This window comes from Equus caballus, chromosome 14 (assembly GCF_041296265.1).
Source record: "Equus caballus isolate H_3958 breed thoroughbred chromosome 14, TB-T2T, whole genome shotgun sequence".
NCBI classification, from domain to species: domain Eukaryota; kingdom Metazoa; phylum Chordata; class Mammalia; order Perissodactyla; family Equidae; genus Equus; species Equus caballus.
The window spans coordinates 66,172,715-66,195,273 of record NC_091697.1 but is presented as its reverse complement, the minus strand read 5'-3'; the positions used below and the strand labels follow the sequence as shown (position 1 = coordinate 66,195,273).

Below are 22,559 nucleotides of genomic sequence, written 5' to 3'. Positions count from 1 at the left end.
TTGTTGTCTTCAGGTTGCCAATATTTTGTTGGGGATTTTTACACCTATGTTCATCAGTGATAGTGACCTGTAGTTTTCTTTTTTTGTGTTGTCTTTGTCAGACTTTGGTATCAGGGTGATGTTGACCTCATAGAATGTCTTAGGAAGTGTTCTGTCTTCTGTAGACTTTTGGAATAGTTTGAGAAGGATAGGTCTTAAATCCTCTTAGAACTTTTGGTGGAATTCACCAGGGAAGCTGTCTGGTCTTGGACTTTTATTTTTGGGGAGGTTTTGATTACCATTTCAATCTCTTTGCTTGGTCTATTCAGATTATCTATTTCTTCTTGACTCAGCTTTGGAGGTTGTAAGAGTCTAAAAATTTATCCATTTCTTCTAAATTGTCCAATTTATTGGCATATAATTTTTCATAGTATTCTCTTACAATATTTTGTATTTCTGTAGTATCTGTTGTAATGTCTCCTCTTTCATTTCTAATTTTATTTATTTGAGCATTCTCTCTTCTTTGCTTTGTGAGTTTGGCCAAGGGTTTTTCAATTTCACCTATCTTCTCAAAGAACCAGCTCTTTGTTTCATTGATCCTTTCTACTGTCTTTTTGGCTTCAAATTCATTTATATCTGCTCTGATTTTTATTATTTCCCTCCTTCTGCTAATTTTGGGCTTTGTTTGTTCTTTTTCTAATTCTGTTAAGCGTAGTTTGAGATTGCTTATTTGGGATTTTTCTTGTTTGTTAAGGTGAGCCTGTAGTGTGATGAACTTCTCTCTTAGGACTGCTTTTCCTACATCTCATATGAGTTGGTATGGTATTTTCATTTTTGTTTGTCACCAGATTTTTTTTATTATTTCCTTTAATTTCTTCAATGATCCATTGGTTATTCAGTAGCATGTTGTTTAGTTTCCACATCTTTGTCCCTTTCTCAGCTTTTTTATTGTTGTTAATTTCTAGTTTCATAGAATTATGGCTGGAAAAGATGCTTGTTATTATTTCAATCTTCTTAAATTTATTGAGGCTTGCCTTGTTTTCCAGCATTAGGTCTATCCTTGAGAATGTTCCATGTACACTTGAGAAGAATGTGTATTCTGCTGTTTGGGGATGGAGTGTTCTATATATATCTATTAAGTCCATCTGGTCTAGCTTTTCATTTAGTTCCACTGTTTCCTTGTTGGCTTTCTGTCTGGATGATCTATCCATTGATATGAGTGGAGTGTTGAGGTCTCCTCCTATTTTGTGTTATTGTTAATATCTCCTTTTAGATTTGTTAATAGTTGCTGTATGTACTTTGGTGCTCCTGTTTTGGGTGCATAGATATTTACAAGTGTTATGTCTTCCTGGTGGAGTGTCCCTTTTATCATTATATACTACCCCTTTTTGTCTCTCTTTACCTGTTTTATATTGAAATCTACTTTGTCCAATATAAGTATGGCAACACTGGCTTTCTTTTGTTTGCCATTAGTTTGGAGTATCATCTTCAATCCTTTCACTCTGAGCCTGTGTGTGTCATTGGAGCTAAGATGTGTTTCCTGGAGGCTGAATATTGTTGGGTCTTGCTTTTTAATCCATCTCGTCACTCTGTCTTTTGATTGGAGAATTAATCTATTTACATTTAGAGTGATTATTGATATATGAGGGCTTAATGCTGCCATTTTATTGCTTGTTTTCTGGTTTTCCTGTATTTCCTTTGTTTCTCATCTTGTGTATTTTGGACTACCAATTCAGTTAGGTAGTTTTCTATGCTGATTTTCTTAGTTTTCTCTTTATTTATTATTTATGTCTCTGTTATAATTATTTGTTTAGCGGTTACCATCAGGTTTGTGTGAAAAATCTCATAGATGAGATAGTCCATTTTCTGATAACTTCTTATTTCCTTAGACTAAGCAGACTCAATCCCTTTCCTCCTCCCCTCCTAAGTTCTTTTTGTCACATCTTATTCCATCTTGTGTTGTGAGTTTGTGTGTAAAATGACAAGATTAAATTTATTTTTGGTGTTTTCCTCCCTTTATCTCTAATGTTATACTAGAGTGTTTGCTAACTTGTTCTGATGGATAGCTACAATTTTCTTATTTCATCTGCCTATTTATCTCCCTACTCAGGGCAGTGTAACTCCTTTCTTCTTTTTTTTTTCAGGTATGAGGGCTTTCTTGAGGATTTCTTGTAGAGGGGTCTTGTGGCGATGAACTCCCTTAGCTTTTGTTTATCTGGGAAAGTTTTTATTTCTCCACATATTTTTGCTGGATAGAGTATTCTTGGCTGAAAGTATTTGTCTTTCAAAGATTTTAATATATCATTCCACTCTCTCCTAGCCTGTAAGGTTTCTGTTGAGAAATCTGCTGAAAGCCTGATAGGGGTTCCTTTGCAAGTTATTTTCCTCTGCCTTGCTGCCCTTAGTATTTTCTCTTTGTCATTGACTTTTCCCAGCTTTACTACTATATGCCTTGCAGTGTCTTTTTACATTGACATAGTTAGGATATCTGTTGACTTCTTTCAATTGCATTTCCAGCTACTTTCCCAGGTTTTAGAAGTTCCACTATTATTTCTATGAACAAGCGTTCTGTTCCATTCTCCTTCTCTTCTCCGTCTGGAATACCTATAATCCTTATGTTGCATTTCCTAATTGAGTCAGATATTTCTTGGAGAAGTTCTTCATTTCTTTTTAGTTTTGGTCCTCCATCTGAAGCATTTCTATATTTTTGCCCTCGATATTGCTGATTCATTCCTCTATAGCAATCAGCTCTATTGTTCAGGGAATCCATATTCTTCTTTATCTCAGGCATTGTGTTTTTCATCTTGACTCTTCTTTATAGTTTCAGGCTCTTTTGTGAAGTAGCCCCTAAATTCATTGAACTATCTGCATTTTCTTATAACTCATTGAGTTTTTTCATGATAACCATTTTGCATTCTCTGTCATTTAAATCATAAATTTGTGTGCCTTCAGGATTGACTTCTGGGTACTTGTCATTTTCCTTCTGGTCTTGAGATTTAATATATTTTTTCATACTGCTGGATAATGTGGATTTGTGCTTCTGCATTGTGGTAGTATTTAATTGCCACTTTGACCTGCCGCCACCTGGTGGGGGTCAAGAGCTGTATATTCTAAGCCCACTGCCATCTGCGGCACAGCTCCCAGCTGCTGAACTGGGGTGCTGGGCTGCAGGAAGGGGTGTTTTCTTTCTCCTATGTGATCCTGGGGGCTTCTCACTCTGTTCTTGCTATCTGCTCTCCTGGAGTGTTAGCTTGATGAAGACATCAGTGCAATAGCTATTCACCTCTGTGTGGGGTTTCCTCTGAACTGTGAGGGACCTTAGAGAGCAATGGTGTTCCCATGGAAGGCCACTCCCTCCCCTCTTTCCTTTCACAGCCATGCACAGTCCCTGGATTGCTGCCCTTCATGGAGAAAAGAACATTTCTCTTACCTCATTCCACTCCCTTGGGGTGGGGGGAGGGGGTGCTCCAGCACCTCCACCTTCCAACATATGGCTACATGGGTACCTCAAACTTCTTTTGTGTTGTGTGGCTGTCCTCTGTTGGAATATGAATGTCCTTTTTGTTGTATCTTAGAGGGGAGAGTTTATGGGGAAACTCACTCCATCATGATGCTGACGTCACTCCCTTCATAATTTTATTTTATTTTATTTTTCTGCTCTGATCTTTATTTCCCTCCTTCTGCTACTTTGGATTATTTGTTCTTCTTTTCCTACTTCCTTGAGGTGTAAAATTAGGTTATTTTAAATCTTCCTTTTTTCTTAATATAGGTATTTATTGCTATAAATTTCCCTCTTAGAACTGCTTTTGCTGCATCCCATAAATTTTGGTATTTTGTGTTTCTGTTTTCATTTGTCTCATGATTTTATTTCCCTTTTTATTTCTTCTTTGACTCACTGGTTGTTTAGGAGTGTGTTAATTTCTACATATTTGTGAATTTTCCATCTTTCCTCCAGATATTGACTTTTAGTTTCATCCCATTGTGGTTGGAAAAGATATTCAATATGATTTCAGTTTTCTTAAATTTATTAAGACTTGTTTTGGATGGAATGTTTTGTATGTGTCTGTTAGACCCATTTAGTCTAATGTGTAGTTCAAGTCCAATGTTTCTTTATTGATTTTCTGTCTGAGTAATCTATTCAATAGAGGAGTACAGAAGTCCATTTACATTTGAAGTAATTATTGATAGGTAAGGACTTACTATTGCCATCTTCTTAATTGTCTTCTGTTTTGTAGTTCTCATATTACTTTCTCCCCCTCTTATTGTCTTCCTTTGTGATTTGATAATTTTCTGTTCTGGTATGCTTTGATTTCCTTTTTTTTAATCTTTTGTGTACATACTGTAAGTTTTTGCTTAGTGGTTACTACCAGGCTTACATAAAACATCTTATAGTTATATCAGTCTATTTTAAGCTGATGACAACTTAATTTTGATCACAGACAAAAATGCAACCCTTTTACTCGCCCCCCAATTTTGTGTTTTTGATGTCATAATTTATATCTTTTTATATTGTGTAAGCGTAAGCATTAACCAATTATTGTAGCTATAATTTATTTTTTTTGAGGACGATTAGCCCTGAGTTAACTGCTGCCAATCCTCCTCTTTTTGGTGAGGAAGACTGGCCCTGAGCTAACATCCGTGCCCATCTTCCTCTACTTTATGTGTGGGATGCCTGCCACAGCATGGCTTGCCAAGCAGTGCCATGTCTGCACCCAGGATCTGAATTGGTGAACCCCAGGTTGCCGAAGCAGAATGTGTGCACTTAACCGCTGCACCACTGGGCCAGCCCCAATTATTTTTAATATTTGTCTTTTAACATTTATACTAGAGTTAAGTGATTGTGACCACTGTCACAATATTAGATTCTGAATTTGATTATATAGTTATCTTTACTAATGACTTTTATACTTTACTATGCTTTCATGTTACTAATTAGTGTCCCCTCATTTCAACTTGAGGAACTCCCTTTAGCATTTATTGTAGGGCAGGTTTAGTGGTAATGAATTCCTTCAGCTTTTGTCTGGCTGGGAAATTCTTTATCTCCCCTTCACTTCTGAAGGATAACTTTGCCAGATAAAGTATTCTTGGTTCACAGTTTTTTTTTTCTTTTAGCCCTTTGAATATATCATCCTACTTCATCTTGGCCTGTAGGGTTTCTGCTAAGAAACATGCTCATAGCCTTATAGAAGTTCCATCATATGAGATTAATTTTTTTCTCTTGTTTCTTTCAAAATTCTCTGTCTTTGATTTTTGATAGTTCAACCATAATGTATTTTGGTGATGTCCTCTTTGGGTTGAATCTTTGTGGAGAACTATGAGCTTCATGTATTTGAATGTCCATTTCTTCTCCCAGATTTGGGAAGTTTTCATTGACTATTTCTTTAAATAAGTTTCTGCCCCTTTCTCCTTTCTCCTCCAGGACTATCATAATGAGAATATTGTTTCACTTTATGGTGTCCCATAATTCACATAGGCTTTCTTCACTTTTTTCTTTTTTCTCCTCTGACCAGATAATTTCAAATGATCTGTCTTCGAATTCACAGATTCCCTCTTCTGTATATCAAGTCTGTTGTTGGTGCTCTGTATTGCATTCTTCATTTCAGTCAGTATAATCATCAGCTCCAGAATATCTGTTTGGTTCTTTTTTAGAATTTCTATCTTTCTGTTGAAATTATTTTGTTCATGTATTGTTTTCCTGATTTTGAGTTGTCTCCCTGTGTTCTCTTGTAGCTTTCTGGGCTTCCTTAAAAGAATTATTTTGAATTCTCTGTCAATTCATAGTTCTTTATTTTTAGGGGCTCAGTTACCGGAAAATTATGGTGTTTCTTTGGTGGTATCATCTTTTCTTGACTTTTCATGTTTCTTGTAGCCTTGTGTTGATGTCTGTGCATTTGATGGAGTAGTCATCTCTTCTGGACTTAATGGACTGGTTTTCATGAGGAAAGACCTTCACCTGTGGGTGGGTGCAAGAGCTATGGCTGAGTAACATGTGGTGGTCCTGGCTCCAGAGAAATCCCAGTGATGTGGTCTCCATGCAGCTCTGTCAGCTGAGGTGAGTGCCAGCAAAGATTTGCTGGGGTTTCCAATGGCCAAAGCTGTGGTTGTCTGAAACTATGGTGAGGTCTGCTGGGGTCTTTGGTGGTAAAGGCTGCTGGGGACCTCCTGATCTTTGTTTTCCCACTGGGGATGTCATGGCTGAGGTAATCCCTCTTGGTTCCAGGTCTGGCTTGAAGGTGCCCTCATGGCAGCAGTGGCACTAGTGTCTGATGCACAGGTGCCCATGGAGCAGCCATGGAGTCCAGCTCTGGAGCATGTGTTTACAGAGCAACAGTGGCTTTGGTGTTTGGGGCATTGGCTAGCTTGCAGCAGTGGTTGCTCTGTTGTCTAAGATGCAGGTACATGCCAAGCAACCATGGAGCTTAGGACTGGAGAGAAGGTGCATTTGTAGAGATGAGATGAGATGGATGAGATAACATCCATCAGTGCCCTGGAACCTTTGGAGAGGAGATGCTACAACCTTCCTCCTGCCGGAAAGAGGTGTTGTTACATCATGCTGAGGCCAGGGCTGCCACCTCTCTCCCCAAAGCCCACACATGCCCCAGTCTGGGCTGTCTCTGTGGAGAAAGCTGCTGGTGTTCTCTGTGGAGCAGAGTACTGGGATCCATACCAACAAGCACTATGGTGTAGTCTGTGGCTGTCATGGGGGTTGTTGAGGTCCTCAGTGACAAAGACTGCCAGGGTGGCATTCACTGCATGGCTGATACTGATAGCCTCTGCCCTTTTTCCTTCCTAGCTGTCCCTAGATGCCTCAGCTATGCCAGTCTCTCCAGAGATCCTTTCTTTGTGGTTACTCTCCATTTTTTGCTCCCCCGTGTTGCTGTAGGTTCTTAACTGTACTCTTGAGTACTCCCAGGGCTATTTTCATTCATGGATAGCTATCTAATTGTTTTTCGTTGGGGGACAAAGGCTTGTATGTCTTACTCCACTATCTTGCTTTTTTCTGTCTTATTTCAATGGCTATCGACCTCCCACACAATGTTGAATAGAGATAGTGAGAGCAGATATTATTTTGTTCTTGATCTCTAGGGAAAGCACTCACTGTTTTACCAATAAGTATGTTAGCTGCAGGGTTTTTGTAGATGTCCTTCACCAGGTTGAGGAAGTTCCTTTCTATTCTTAGTTTGCTAGGAGTGTTTATCAGGAATAGATGTTGGATTTTGATAAATGCTTTTTCTCACTTGACCACTACTATCACTTGTACTCAAAACTGGCTATTGTGACATTCTATAGAACGCTTTGAACCCTATGGATTTTAAATCCATCTTAGACTGAGTTTGTCTACCACGCCCTTTTGCTAGCGAACTTTCTGGAGCACAGGCTTATAAACAGATTGTTTTTTTTTTTTTCATTGTCCTCATATGCTTACCTCTGAAGCTTCAGTGTGACTCGTGGCTAATCTCATGTAGTTTATGACATAGATTGTTCCTCTGGTTTGATACCACTTTCAGTATCAAATTTAGTATCCAAATACTCTTACTAAACCTGAGAAAAAGTCTATTTTGACATAAAATAATTAAAATGCATTATTAGAACTTTCATTAATAATGCTGGGATTGGAAACTTTTTTATTTACTCTGCATTATAGCAACTGAAGCTATCATAGGAAAGGTAGAATAATGAGTGTAGATAAAGGATGAAGAGAAGGAAAATGCAGAAATGCTATTTTGTTCATTCTTTGCTGTTGATTATATGAAGGGATTAGAAGCCCACTGTCACCTACACAATTCACTAATAACCAGGAAGGATATAATCTCTCTCCAAGATATCATAATAGGAAGAACAATGTTAATACTTTAGTTACAACTATATAGAATTTTACACTAAACAAAGTACTTCCATAAAGTTTACATATATATAAGGAAATGAATTCCTTACTTTATTTGATCTCGGTGGAATGGACAGATTATTCCTTTTCATTTGGTAGAGGGTATGCCACTTGGAATTGCTCAATATGTACACACACTGAAGGTAGCATTAAAATGACTCCTGTACATATGCAGCAAGTTTTCAAGTTGGATTCATGCCAGAACATATTAGGTTGACAATTTCTCCTCCTGTGTATGTATACTGCTGGATTCATAGATATGTTCAGATAGATTGGACAATGGCACTGAGGTTCAAATGATAATACAAGAGGTGATAATAGCAGAACCAGCGAAACCACCTGACAACTTTACAGACCTTGGAAAGGAAAAGAAAAGGTAGACTAAAGGAAAATTGGGGTGTGAGCTCTTCTTTCCACTCTTTCTCCTCCTCCTCACTTTTTCTTTTTCTTCCCTTCCTTTCCCTACCTCCCCTCCCTCTCTTTCTTCCTTCCTTTTTTTCATCTTTTTTGAGGGTTTTCTAAAGAATCTTTGAAAGATAAATTTGAGGAGTCACTTGTTCCTGGTAAACACTTACACATTCACAGGGAGGTAAGAGAGAAAGAAGTGTGGATTGATAATAGGGGAAGAGATGGTAGGTCAAATATGGGCTGGCAAATACAACTTTTACTGGTGAAAAAAGTCGGTGGGCTAAAGCACTCCTGAGGGCTTTTTATAAAACTATTTCCTAGTTGGTACCTTTATTTTCTTTTTGCAAATTTCACAAATTTCAATTAGTTACCTAAATAAACTTCCATCAGAAACCAAGACAAGACCATTGATCTCATCTGCCAACAATGAAGCTAACTGAGGAATTAAAATTTCCTTCCTCGAGGCAACAATCAGGTGAAGACCCCAGTCTGCTATACTATCTCATCCAATCTAAACAGGTCGACTAAAGCTATGTGCCGACTATTAATGCCTCAAATTCTTGATTTGACATACCACCTTCAGGGCATCACATTTTGCACACAATCTGAACTGAAGTCAAGTAATGCAATAATAGCGTAGTTTGAAATTCAGAATTTCTCTCAAGAAAACATGAAAATTTCAAGATGCAAATCTTTATCAATTTTTCACATTATAGAAAGAAGTTGTAGAAATGAAACCAGTTCTTTAATGTTTTTCTTCCTATTCAATCTATTCACCAATATGAGAATCTGCGAGAGAATTGAGTAATATATTTCAAACCTACTAGGCATAAACTCTCTCACCACTGAGTTGGCATTCACTAAAATGTACAATAATGTCAAAGTGGGATTTTGCAGTAATATTTTCTTTGCTCTTGCCAAGTTTTAATCTAAAATAGTGAGGGAAATTCAGCACTCATCCAATGTATCTGCATGCTTTTGACTAGTGAACATGTTAATCAAGAAAAGGGCTGTGCTGCCCAATTATTAGATAAGTTATTTGGAAAAGAAAAAATATTTGTCTATGAATTTGTGGATGAAATGTTTCCAAGAAGAAATTATAAATGGGCCCTATTTTAGTTCTCTCCTATTACGAGTGACGGGTTTAACATTCTTAGAAACCTTAAGAATATAATGACTACATCTTTAGAAGCCTCCAGGGATTATTGTACATTAACGTAGCAGAGTCAGTAAATTATTTACCTATAAATTAATCTTTCTAAACAGATTTCCACCCCCCTTCAATTTGAAAGCTAAACTTCTGAGTCTCCACTTCAGCAACTTTACATCTGAAGAGCCTACATCTGTAAAAACATTTCTAATGAAAACACAAAGACAACCCCCAGAGAAGCAAATAAAATGAGATTTAAGCATATAGCAGCCTTTCTACAGTTACATTCCTAACAATAGTGTCTTCTAATTTGATGCCAAATAGAGGTTATATAACAAAATCAGTGAGCACTCTAGTTTTTTTGGTTTCGGTGAAAAATTTAGGTGCTTAAACAATTCTGCCTGTATTTCCCCATTTACACTAAGATAGATGAGTTACATCTTTGTCTCCCGAGTCATGGAAGCAGAGGGCCCATCAGATAGGAAGAAGCAGAATGATTGTGCTCCAGCGCAGGTGGCAGGAAAAGTGCATGTTGAAAAGTCTGGGCTCCAGGACCTATGCTACAGTTGCCAAAAAACAAAGAGAGATGCATTTATATTTTCAGGTCATAACATATTAAAAATTATTCAACCAGACTTTAACCAGCACTCCCACACAAATCACTCTATCAGTTAATAAGACCACCAACTAACAATAAGACTACCACCAACAAAAAGATACTAAGCCTAATTTAGGAGACGTAATCTGTTGTGAAAAATTATCTAATTTGTGTTCACAGTCTGGACTACCTCCTAAATTAAACAACCAGTGTTTTTATGTTTTGATTTTGTTGTCATTATTCTTTTCCTAAGGGATAAGAAGACCTTAATTTTATAAAACATGAAGGTATTACAATTCCAAGTTTCAAGAATCCTCCAGTTTACCTTTAGAAGTCAGGATGAAAAAAGTAGCCGTTAATTTTCACTAATTTCAAATTTTATTAACAAAGGTGCTACAAACATATAATGACGTATCTAATCCATTCCTACAATCAAGGAATGAGAAGATAGTGTCTTCAAGAATGGCTTGATAGGTAGCTCATGTGCAGAAAACTCTCAGCATGAAAACACTGGGTAGGAAGACATGAGGCAGAGTTTGAAGCAAACATTTTTTTTTTAATTGTGGTAAAATATAGATGACATAAAATTTTGACCATTTTTAAGTGTACAATTCAGTGGCATTAAACATATTCACAATGCTGTGCAACCATTTCCACTGTCCATAATCCAGAACTCTTTCATCATCGCAAACAGAAACTCCGTTTGTAACTCCCCATTCAACCGTTAACTCCCCACTCCCACTCCCCCAGCCGCTGGTAACCTCTATTCTACTTACTGTCTTACATGCATTTGAAACAAACTTTTTAAAAGCAAAACAATACAACAAACACAACCTCTCAACTTCAAAAGCTCCCGGGCAGTGAGGCCAGGAGAGCCTACTTCCCCAGCAGCTCAGTCATCAGTAATTTTTTGTCTATTTTGACTGGCAGACCATACACAATCTTTTCTTCATTTCGAAGGCAGCAAATATTGAGTGCCTTCTTGTGGCAGGCACTATTTTAGTCCTGGAATATAGCAGAAAGTAAAATAGACCTGACCTCTGTCCTCATAGACCCATGTTCTGGGTAACTATACTTCTCGTTATCTCCAAACTCTATACAACGTGGAAAAGCGTGCAATTTTGATAAGACAACCAATGGCAGGACACACGTGTTGTATCAATAATACATGTCCAGCACCAGAGGACTGCTCAGAGATGTTACAGCAGAATGTTATCTACCTTTCACTATTATTTTTGGTCACTGCTTTAACAGGTAATGGACAATAAAACAGTTGAGCTATATTCTTAACTGGCTGATGGATGTTATATCCTTATGTTGACCTTCTGAATCGCTGTATCATTTAATTCAACATCTGATAAAACGTTGTATACCACAGAAACTCGTTATAGAAAAATAGGTTTTCCAATATTTCCAACTTTTTTCTTTTTTTGAGGAAGATTAGCTCTGAGCTAACATCTGCTGCCAATCGTCCTCTTTTTGCTGAGGAAAATTGGCCGTGAGCTAATATCCATGTCCATCTTCCTCTACTTTTTATATGTGGGATGCCTACCACAGCGTGGCTTGACAAGCAGTGCTAGGTCCACACCTGAGATCCAAACTGGCTGCTGAAGCGGAACATGCAAACTTAACCGTTGCACTACCGGGCCAGCCCCCTCTAATATTTCCAATTTTAAATATCAAATTTGGGATTCCATTTACATGAAATGTCCAGAATAGGCAAATCCACAGAGACAGAAAGTAGATTAGTAGTTGCCAGGAGCTGAGGGGAGGAGAGAAAAGACAGTGATTGCTGATAAGTATGGGGTTTCTTTAGGGGATGATGAAAATGTTCCAGAATTAGATAATAGTGATGGTTGCACAACCATATGAATATACTAAAACCCACTGAATCGTATACTTTAAAATGGTGAATTTTATGGTATGTGAATTACATCAATAAAAAAAAAATCAAGTTAGGTGTCCAGTCAAGCTGGACACAATGGTAATGAGAGGCCAAATTTTTAGTCCATACATAGCTACCAGAGGGCCCTTCTCCAGACTGCAAAAACCAGGTCAGTCCATTCTGAGGTGGCTGAGGACAAGCAACATGTACTGGGGCGATCTGAGAACTCAGATTCAGGCTGGGCAGTATCCAGACAGAGCAGTAAGTGGATGAGAGAGTCATCTCGTTATACTCTACTGTTCTACTCTGAAGTTGTGCAGTGGCCCCGATATGTCCTTAAATCATACTCAAATTCACACATCTGCTGGAAGCAGCAGGAATCCAGGTCTAGAAAGAAATCACTGGGATACCCCTGAAAAGGAACTCTTCAAGTTTATACAGATATGGTACGATGTATACCTGGCAGACATGACGCACCCCTCCCATGCAAGATGTGCCAGCCTTAGATGTGGAGACCAGACTTTCTCCATGAAAAGGAATCACAAACATTTTAAAGGTAAATTTTATTTCACATTAATATTAAAATATTATATGTAGTAATGAGGAGGAAACATTCACTCACTCACCCACCCACCCACTCACTTGCTCATTCATTCATCTACTGTGGTCACACTCGACTCCCCGGCACTGACAATAATTTAGTAATCAGTCTAAGTATGTTAAATGCCACTCGCAAATGAAACAGCTGTTGCTGAAGGACTATGAAAAGGTGTTAAAATTTCAGACTCTCCAAATCTTAAGACATATAAAAGTATATGCAATGTAAGCACTTAAAAACCAAAAATACAAAGTGACTTGAAACAGGAAGTGCCAAGCACTTACTTGCCCACTCGATTTAGAAACAAAAGTAACAGACTGCTTAGGAAGTCAAAGATACAAACAATTATGATTTTATTTGTTAAATCCCATAGCCAAAAGAGTGCTTTACAGAAGGCGAAATAAACCACACATCCATTTTAGAAAAGTCCTTTTTGTTTCTTTAAATCTAAGGCCCCCTCTAGTGTTTAAAAGTAGTCACACGCAGCACACGATGCAATTGAAGGCACAGTCACCATCGTTTACCCCAGACCTTCTGAAACGAAAAGAATACTTCTGTTTCATTCATGTGGCACGAAAATCAATGCGAGAAAATGTCTAACCATAATTAATATTTCAAATTCCTGCTATGATTCACATATTCATTATTCTCTCATTCAGTAATTTGTTATTTATTGCTTGGTTGTCTTTAGAAGATTAATACTTTGTTAATAAGGAAAGAAAATCATATAATGTGTGAAGGGACTTTAATTTCCCAAACAAAGAAATAGACCTCTTTGGAAAACAACAGAAAATTAATGTTACCAATAGCCTATTCTGCTTTTATGGAAGTTATCAGTAAATAGTACACACTTCCTAAAGTAGATACCTAAATTTATTATATTTGGGAATCAGAAGTTTTAAACTACATATATTTTAAGACTCACCTAATCTGTGAATTTGCTAATAAACCTTTTCAGGGCGCAGTAAAAGGCGATGGAAGGGCAAACGTTGGCTCTGAAGAATACGATGTAAAGGAATTCTTCAAAGTTTATACAGACATGGCACTACATAAATCCAACGACTTAATCTCATATTAAAATTAGGGGAGTAAAAACTAGCTTTTCCAGCTGAAGACTTTGTGTGTCTGTTTCCATGTTATATTACAGAGAGTTTGAGTTAACAACTAGTATTACCATTACTGGAAAATGAAAAGAAATCTCTATTTTGAGCAAAAGAAAACAATGTAATTTTGAGCAAGAGGCTGACAAAGACGACCTTATTAAGTTATTACTTCATATTCTTAAAAGTTAAGGGTATACTAAAAATTCAAAACTTCAATAGCTCTTGAAAAAAGTTTAATCTTGTATTAACTTTAAATAAATGACTAGTTTGTCATTCAATGTATCATATGGCTTCTCTGCATTGATCCGCTTTCTGTTTTCAAACTTGCCACTTGCAAGTATTACAAGTTAAAGACAGGTCATCTAAGATAAGTTAAATAAAACTGGTTACATTTACAATAGGTCTCAAATTTTAAGATATGTATATTCAAATTAAGAGGGCACAGCATTTTTAAAGTGCAACATATACTCTTTTGGCTCAACATGAAAGGTTCTACAACGGGAAATTACTGTAGTCACTGCTCCTAGAACAAACTGAGGGAAAAGCTGTTTTGAAACGTAGCCCTGAAATTATGAGAACCACTGAAAAGTCATTTAAAATGAGTATATAAAATGCAATTACAAATAAAACCAGCATGGGAGAGGTAGCATAAAGTAAAATCAAATAAATACTATACAATAACATACAAAATACTGCTCATAAAAAATTGAAAATTGCATTTTAAAACATCCATTTTCCCTTCTTTTGAGGGTTTTACAACGAAATTAAAATTTAGACCTGGAGTCTCTGTAAAGATTTTCCAAATGTTATTAATTGCTGGCACTGTTCTTTGCCAAAACCTCTCTGATCTGTCGGTCGAGTTCACTTATTATTCGATCCTCGTGATTATACACACCCGTCCTCATCAAAGTGTCCCTTTCTTCTATTAGTCGAGTCAAATAGTCATCCAAACCTTCTTCCAGCGCATTGCCATGTGGGCTGTCCATTTTTCCACTTGCAATCTCTCTGGAATCCTGGTACTGTTTTTGTTCTTGTTGCCTTAACCTGAGAAATCAAGAACAAAACCACTCTAGCAGGCAACAAATACTGTTTTGGTTTTCCTAACACCACCATTTAAAAACAAAATGATTTAATAGTGAAATATGTTTTAGTAATATTTTCAGGAAGGAACAAAAACCAGTCCTCCACTTGGCTAGTCAGAGTTAGCAAACTTATAAAAGACAGTTTTAAAAATAATATTTGTTTTTCTAATTATAAAATACATGAAAACTAGAAATTTTGGAAATGTGTAAAAAAACAAAAGCATTGTAAACTTATTCAGAGACAATAAATCAGAGTAACACTTTTCTGTATTTCTTTTCAATGGAAAATATGCATATATATTTTAAGAACCTATTTTTCTAAAAAATTAATGATACCATATGCAATATACTATTTTTTTCACATTCATATCATGAAAGTTTTCCTACATCATTAAATAAATAGCTTCATGCCTCCCACTATTTGGCTGTGTCATTATTTGATCGTCCTTTATTGTTGATCTTTAGGTTGTTATTAAATTTTTGTTGTTATTGTTGTTTTGAACATAAAAATTCTTTCTAAGTTCATTCAACAAATATTTAGTTGTACCACACAGTGCTGGGCTGTGGGGATACTGCAGTGAAATCAGGGAGAAAAGTCCCTACTATTATGGAGTTTATATGACTAACTAATCACAGAAAGTGAAATTCTATACACGTGAATGCCTGGTTAGAAGGGCACGTACATTTTAAGACTGTATGGATATCTTCAAGTAATGTTGGTGCCGATCTCATCTAGGAGATGAAGAAAGGAGAGCAGGTGCTAGCCTGGGATTTGGGCGTTTCCAATAGAATATCATTAATCTCACTGCCTTGAAAATGGAGAGTATACTTTACTAAGTGATAGCAGCGCTAAGACTGAACAAGAAGGATGTTTTAATTTACAGTCATGCATCACATAATGATGGGGATATGTTCTGAGAAATGTGTCATTAGGTTATTTTGTCGTTGTGCAAACATCATAGAGTGTACTGAAGGGGAACAAAACTTGACACCCCAAAATGCTGTCTCTTTAACATGAGGATTACTTTAGGCTGATTATTTTTAAAAAATAAAAGACTCAGTTTTTCTTGTCATCTCCCCCTTAACTGCCTAAAAGAATTCAGACTAAAATACCTGTCTCAGGAAGCAAGCTACCAACTTAGCATAACATGAACTAGGTGGTAGACGGGGAGGAACCTAGAAAAGCCTTCTTGTTAGGCTCCTTTCTGTGTTCTTCTGTTTCTGTGTGGCCAAACACTTGTTTTTTAAACTTTTGCTCCTTTTCACTACCTGTGAATTGCCTAACTTTCCCTCAGAGTCCCTGATTCTCCCCACCCCAACATCTTCTTTTGTCTTTAACTGAGGATGGTATTTAAGGTAAAGGCCTGGGCCACTGTGTCAAGTTACTCAATTTTCCTGGGGTTTTCCCATGTATAGACGTTATTGAACTTTTGTTTGTTTTTCTCCTGTTAATTTGTCTCATGTCAATTTAATTCTTACCAGCCGGAAGAATCCGGAAGGTAGAGGAAAATTTCTCGCTCCCCTACAGTACTTACACCAACCTAAATGCTATAGCCTACTACACATTCAGGCTGTATGGTACTAATCTTATGTGACCATCATCATATACGTGGTCCTTCATTATGTGGCACATGCCTGTAATTTAATTTACAATTTAAACTAAGAGAGAACTTTATACTCCTCTATGTAACTGGGTACAAAAATGCTTAAATTTGCAACTACTCCTAAATTTGGTCTTTATAAATAAGATAAGGCAGTTGAGTCTAAGCCCCTGCTTCTAGATGGTCTTTAGAGTAAGGAAGCCAATGAGAATCAAATCCACTTCTGAATTTACATATGGAGTGAGGGAGAGGGAAGAAAAGCCAGTAAGGAGATAGTCCTGCTCTGACAGACAAGGAGGACCCCATAAAGGAGCAGGACTGTTCGTAGGATACAGTTTTGTTTGTACAGACAACCCTCTGAAACTCAAATTGACTCCTAAGATTCCCCACAAAAGAACAGGAAACTAAAGTATACAGTCCAAAAAGGACACCAAATATCTCCATCTGTTCTAACAAAACAAGCCTAAATAGTGAGGGCACTGTGCTTTGAGACCGGAGTGGAAATCAAGTGGTTAATGGGATACTGGTACCAATTTGATCAATTCATGTGGATGGGTAAAGAAAGACTTCCAAACAGTTGTTTCCCCAACCCTAATTCTTATAGCTCTCTTGGAGGAAGAGGTCCTCTAGGCAAATTAATGACACACAACACCAAAGTATGTACCAGAGAGTTCAACCATTTTCCTTATTCTTCTATTTATACATGAAAGACAAACAGAATTTTTACACAACTGATAGATGATTCCTACCAAATCTTTACTAAAATGCAAATCATCAACTATAATCACAAGAGGATTTTAGAATCTTGTAGCTGACGAAGCCTAAAAAGTTATCAAAGGAAACTTTACTTCCCTGACAACCACTATATCTGGACTCCACTAACACACTTCCTGTCACCAGGAACCTACTGCTTTGTAGAACTGCTTTGTTAGAAAGTTCCTTCTTATATTGAACTCAGTATGCATCCTTATACTTTCCAGTAAATTTCTGATTCTGTTCAAGAGGATAACCTACATGCTTCTGTTTAATATGGCAGCCCTCCGGATATTTGAAGATAGCTATCTAATAGTTTGCCTGCAGGTTCTCTTCGCGTTCAATATCCCTCACTCTCCAAACCACTTTTGGTCACATTCCATTGGAAACTCTCTAGGGTAGCTGATTTCCCTTCAAGTGTTTTGCACATTGGTAAGAACACCCCAGAAGTGATTTTACCAGTGCTGAGTACTGACCACTACTTCTATGACGATCCCTAACTGCACTGGCTCTTTGACAGCCAAGGCACACTGTTATTACTGGCCACTTAAATCCTCCTAGGTTTCCTCACATGAACTATTTTATTATGTCTTGCCCATCACTTCACAGATTTTTCTTATAATTTATACAGAGGACTCAGCTTTGTCTCGAATATATTTAATCTTGTTGGTTTCAGTTCCATCTGATTCCTAATTTATTAAGATATTAATGATAAGATTCAATTTTGTATGATCTACAAATTTGATAGGCAAATGGTTATCTTTATTTAAGCCACCAAAACAGTGCTTAGCAAACAGTAGAGGCTAAATATATATTTGCTACACCGAAACCAAAAAAGTGCTACATATTGACAGCAAAATTTGGGAAGGCAAGGATCATATTATAATTAATTAATTTGTAATATCTTCCAAGTCTACAACATAGTAGACATCAAATAAATATTTGCTGAATAAAAAGAGAATAGCATGAATTGAGCTCTGTAGCATAGAACTATAGACCTTGACCTTTTCTAACTGATATTTATCCATTAATATTCTAAATGCAGTGATTTAATTCAGCTCTGAACCCACCTAATATAGTAACTGAATTTTCCCAGCTCATACATGGAGATGTCATGGGATATACTGTCAAATGTATGTGCTATGGACTAAATTGTGTCCCCCCCCAAATTCATATGCTGCAGCCCTAACCCCCATTGTGATGGTATTTGGAGACAGGGCTTTTGGGAGGTGACTGGGTTTCCATGAGATCTTAAGGGTGGGGACCTCATGATGAGATTGGTGCCCTTACTAGAAGAGCTCTCTGAGAGCTCGCTCTCTGCCTGCCACGTGAAGACACAGTGGGAAACAAGCTGTCTACAAGCCAAGAGAGTCCTCACCAGAAACCAACCACGCTGGCACACTGATCTAGAATTTCCAGCCTCCATAACTGTGAGAAAATACACTTCTGTTGCTTAAGTCACCCAATCTATGGTATTTAGTTATGGCAGCCCAAGCTAAGACAGTATGCTTTGTTAAAACAAAAGTACTAGTTCCTTGATAAACTAAGTTAAAACGTCTTCCTTCAAACTCCCCGCCAAAAGGACTATACTTTGTTCTTATGCTGCTTCCTAATGATGAATTTTCTAACATGAAATACTGTTGAAATTGTAACTAAGATGAATGTGACACTACAGAGACGTCCAGTGTAGCACAGTAGTTAAAAATATGGGCTCTGGAATCAGATTTGAACTCTGGCTCCATGATTTACTAGCTGTGTGACCTTGAAACGGGTACTTAAATTTTCTTTAATTCTTGGTTTCTTCATTTCTAAAATGGGGATAATATCTTCCTTAAAAAGTTGCTTGAAGATTAAAAAAAAAATGAGATAGGCATGTGAGGCATTTAAAATAGCTCCTGACATAGTAAGGGCTCAGTAAATTAAAATAAAACTAAACTTGAAATTTCTTACATTTTATGTAATTAAATATTCAGTATAACCAATTACCTTGAAATACTAGCAATAATCCTGAAATAGTCACACAAAAATAAAATTTCAAGTATGCTATCAACGGAAGCAAAAAAGCTACATAGATTTGCTACAGCTGCATTCAAAGCAAAAAATCTGACTGTAATGGCCTTTGGCATAGACTTTCTACTTTATAAGTCAGCTACACTTTATTTATTTATTCTAGTTTAATCTAGTTTATTCTTGAAAGACCTGACATTGTCCTTTTCCCAGACCAATGACCAACTAAAAGGTTGTCCTGTTAGAACTTTTGTTTTTGTATGAATAAAGAAATGTAATTTTCTGGTTATTATACCTGTTCAATTCATTTCTTATATCCAACAATTCTTGTCGCTCTGTTTTTACTGTATCTTTTTCCTCAGCAGCCAGGTAACGTAGTCTCATCTGTTCCAATTCTTCTTGCTGTTTTTTAAGACGAGCCATTTGACTTTCTTGCTCTCGCTTGAAAGAAAGAAATAAGCCAGATCACTAATATTAGGAATAAATATATTTCATATGACTTTGGCTTGTGATTATAATCCTTTTTGACAGTACCCATGATAAAGCCATGCACTGCCAATTCTATGAGTCACATATTATCCAGAAACGCCCAGGTTCTCTTTAAAATTCTTTCCATTACTTCTCTTCTTGCTATAAGCCATAATCATTTATGGTCCAATCAGTGGCTGCAGTTAGATGAATATCATAATATAACAGAAATTGAAGGCAAGAAAGAGTCTACTGTCAACACGATGAGTTGCCACAAGGACCAGCGGAAAGAGCAGCATCTAAGAAATGGTTAACAAAGGTGTATCAAGAAAAACTCAGTAACTGGCTGCACTGGCTACTAATTCTACTCCCAGCTCAGGTAATAATATGCCTTTCCACTCTTTTCTCCAGGCTCATACAAAAACTTATGTACATATAAAATTTCTTTAAAATAAATGTGTAACATTACACAGAATGGATACTCCGTGATTTATTCAACAACACTCAATAATGTACACTTTTGGTACTACACACAATGCTGCGATAAAACACCCTACCATCTAACATATCATAGTTCACAAATCTTTTTACATATTTCTTTAGGGAGAGGTGCTTTTCTTCCTACAGGACAGAATCCAAAAATGGGAGAGCTGGATCAATAGGCTATGTATTATCTGCTTTTTAAAAAAATAAACCTTTATTGAATAATAACAGAAAACTGCCAAATCATAAGTGTACATTTTGACAAAATTTCACAAAGTGAACCATTCACACAACCACCATCCAGATCAAGAAACAGAAGATTATCAGAACTCAAGAAGTCCCTCTGTGTTTCTTCCCAGTCACTACCCACTCATCCTTTCCCAAAGATAACTACTACCCTAATTTCTAACACCACAAGTAGGTTGACTGTTTTAAATTTTATATAAATGGAATTGTACAGTATATATTACTTTACGTTGGCTTCTTTCACTCAACATTGTTTTTCAGAGTCATTCTTATTGTGTGTACTTGATGCACATTACTATTTAACATTCCATAAGATGAGTATACAACTTAGTCATTCCACTGCTAAGGAACATTTGGGTTAGTTTTCAGCTTTGTATTATAAAGCTGATGTGAACATTATTGTACATGCCTTTTGGCACATATTTGTATGCATTTCTCTTGGTTATATTCCTAGGGTTCAAACTGCTGGGTCATAAGATATAAGAGTTTCAGTATTAGTAAATATTGTCAAGCAGTCTTCAAAGTAGTACTAATTTTTACTTTTATGTGCACATTCCGGTGTTCCTGAGGAAGATTGGCCCTGAGCTAACATCTGTGCCCTATCTTCCTCTATTTTATATGTGGGATGCTTGCCTCAGTATGGCTTGATAAGTGGTGCATAGGTCTGCATCCAGAATCTGAACTGGCAAACCCCGGCCTGTGAAAGTGGAGCACACAAACTTAACTGCCACTGGGCCAGCCCCCTACTGTTCTATATTCTTGTCAACATTTGGTAATGCCATTTTTTTTTCATTTAAACTATTCTGATAGATTATGTAGTGATGTCTCATTCTGATCTTATTTTGCATTTTTTTCAAAGACTGAAGTTGAACATGTTTTAATATTTTTAATGGCATTTGGATATCTTCTTTTGTAAAGTTCTTGTACGACCGTTTGGCACTTTGTGTTACTTGGCTATCTCTCTTTCCTTATTGATATGTTTGTTCTTTATACATAGTGGATAAGTCTTTTTTCAGTTATTTAAATTGCAAATATCTTCCACTAGTCTTTGTCTTCCCTTTTCACTGCTTTAATGGTGTTTTTGACTTAATTTTAATATAACCCAAATTTATCTTTCTATTCCTTTTTGGCTAGTGCTCTCTACGTTCAGTTTAAGAAGATTTTTGCCTGCCTCAGTCTTGAAGAGTCTCTTTTACGTTACCCTCTTGGAGCGTCATTTAGATCAATAATTCGCATGCAGTTGGTTTTTTGGATGGTGTAAGATCAAGTTTCTTCTTCTCCCCATATAGAGCTCCCACTGTCCCAGCAACATTTCCTGGAAAACATCATTTTCCCCCACTGCTTGGTAACATACATCACCTCTGTTCATACATGTATGGGTTCGTTTCTGGATTCCCTACTCTGATCTAGTTCTCTATCCTTGCATTAAACTATACTGTCTTAATTACTGTAACTCTTTGATAATATTTCTTGATATCTGATAGTATAAGTCTTCTACTTTGGCTGTTCTTCAAAATTCTCTTAAGCTAGTCTTGACTCCTGCATTTTCACATAAATCTCAATTTCTAGGGCTAAAAAGAAAAAAGGCCTGCTGGGATTGGGATTTGATGATGATTATGTTGAATCTACAGATCAATCAAAACCCCTATCTTTACAATATTGGCTCTTTAATCAGTGGACATGGTTTATCTTTAGGTCTTCTTTAATTTTAGGTCTTCTTTAATTTTAATGTTTTATACTTCTCTAAATACTAACATCTTTCTTTGAATGTGCTCCTAGGTATTCAATGTTTTTAGATGCTATTGTAAACGGCAGTTTTAAATTTTTCATTTTCTAATTATTTCTAGGATAGAGAACTGAAACTGATATTTATATACTGACTTTGTTTCCAGCAAACCTGGTAAACTCACTTATTAATTCTAGTAGGTCAATGTCATCTGCAAATAATGGCAGTTTCATTTTTTCCTTTGCAGCTGATATACCCTTTCTGTCTCTTGGCCTATTACACTGGTTAGAACCTCTAGGACAATGTTGATAAGAAATGGTGATAGAAGGCATCTTTCTCTCATTCCTGATCTCAGGGAAAAACTTTCATTATTTTAAGAAAGACTTTTTTGTAGGTTTTATGTAAATATCCTTTATTAGATTAAAAAATTTCCCTTACATTCTTAGTTCGCTAAGAATTGTTATTACGAACGAGTATTGACTTTTTCCTGCATTTTTGATATAATCACGATTTTTTTCTCCTTTTTTATTTTTTTAAACTGTTATTTTTTTTTCTTATTTTAAACGCTGGCACTTGAGTTAACAAGA

At 36.6% G+C, this 22,559-nt stretch overlaps 1 protein-coding gene across 7 annotated transcripts in view; it reads right to left on the bottom strand.

The window, feature by feature from the left end:
• Nucleotides 1–12,839: 12,839 nt before the first annotated feature.
• CEP120 (centrosomal protein 120) overlaps nt 12,840–22,559 on the bottom strand; it is a 70,820-nt gene continuing 61,100 nt past the window's right edge. For 5 of the 7 annotated variants that reach the window (XM_070233143.1, XM_001504520.5, XM_070233145.1 and 2 more), the window contains 2 exons: nt 19,345–19,490; nt 12,840–14,650 (listed from right to left, as the gene is read on the bottom strand). In XM_070233143.1, the coding sequence (XP_070089244.1) occupies nt 14,416–14,650; nt 19,345–19,490 (381 nt within the window). In that variant the 3' untranslated portion in view covers nt 12,840–14,415. The remainder of the gene's footprint in view (nt 14,651–19,344; nt 19,491–22,559) is intronic. The other 2 variants (XM_070233144.1, XM_005599476.4) reach the window with 1 other exon arrangement.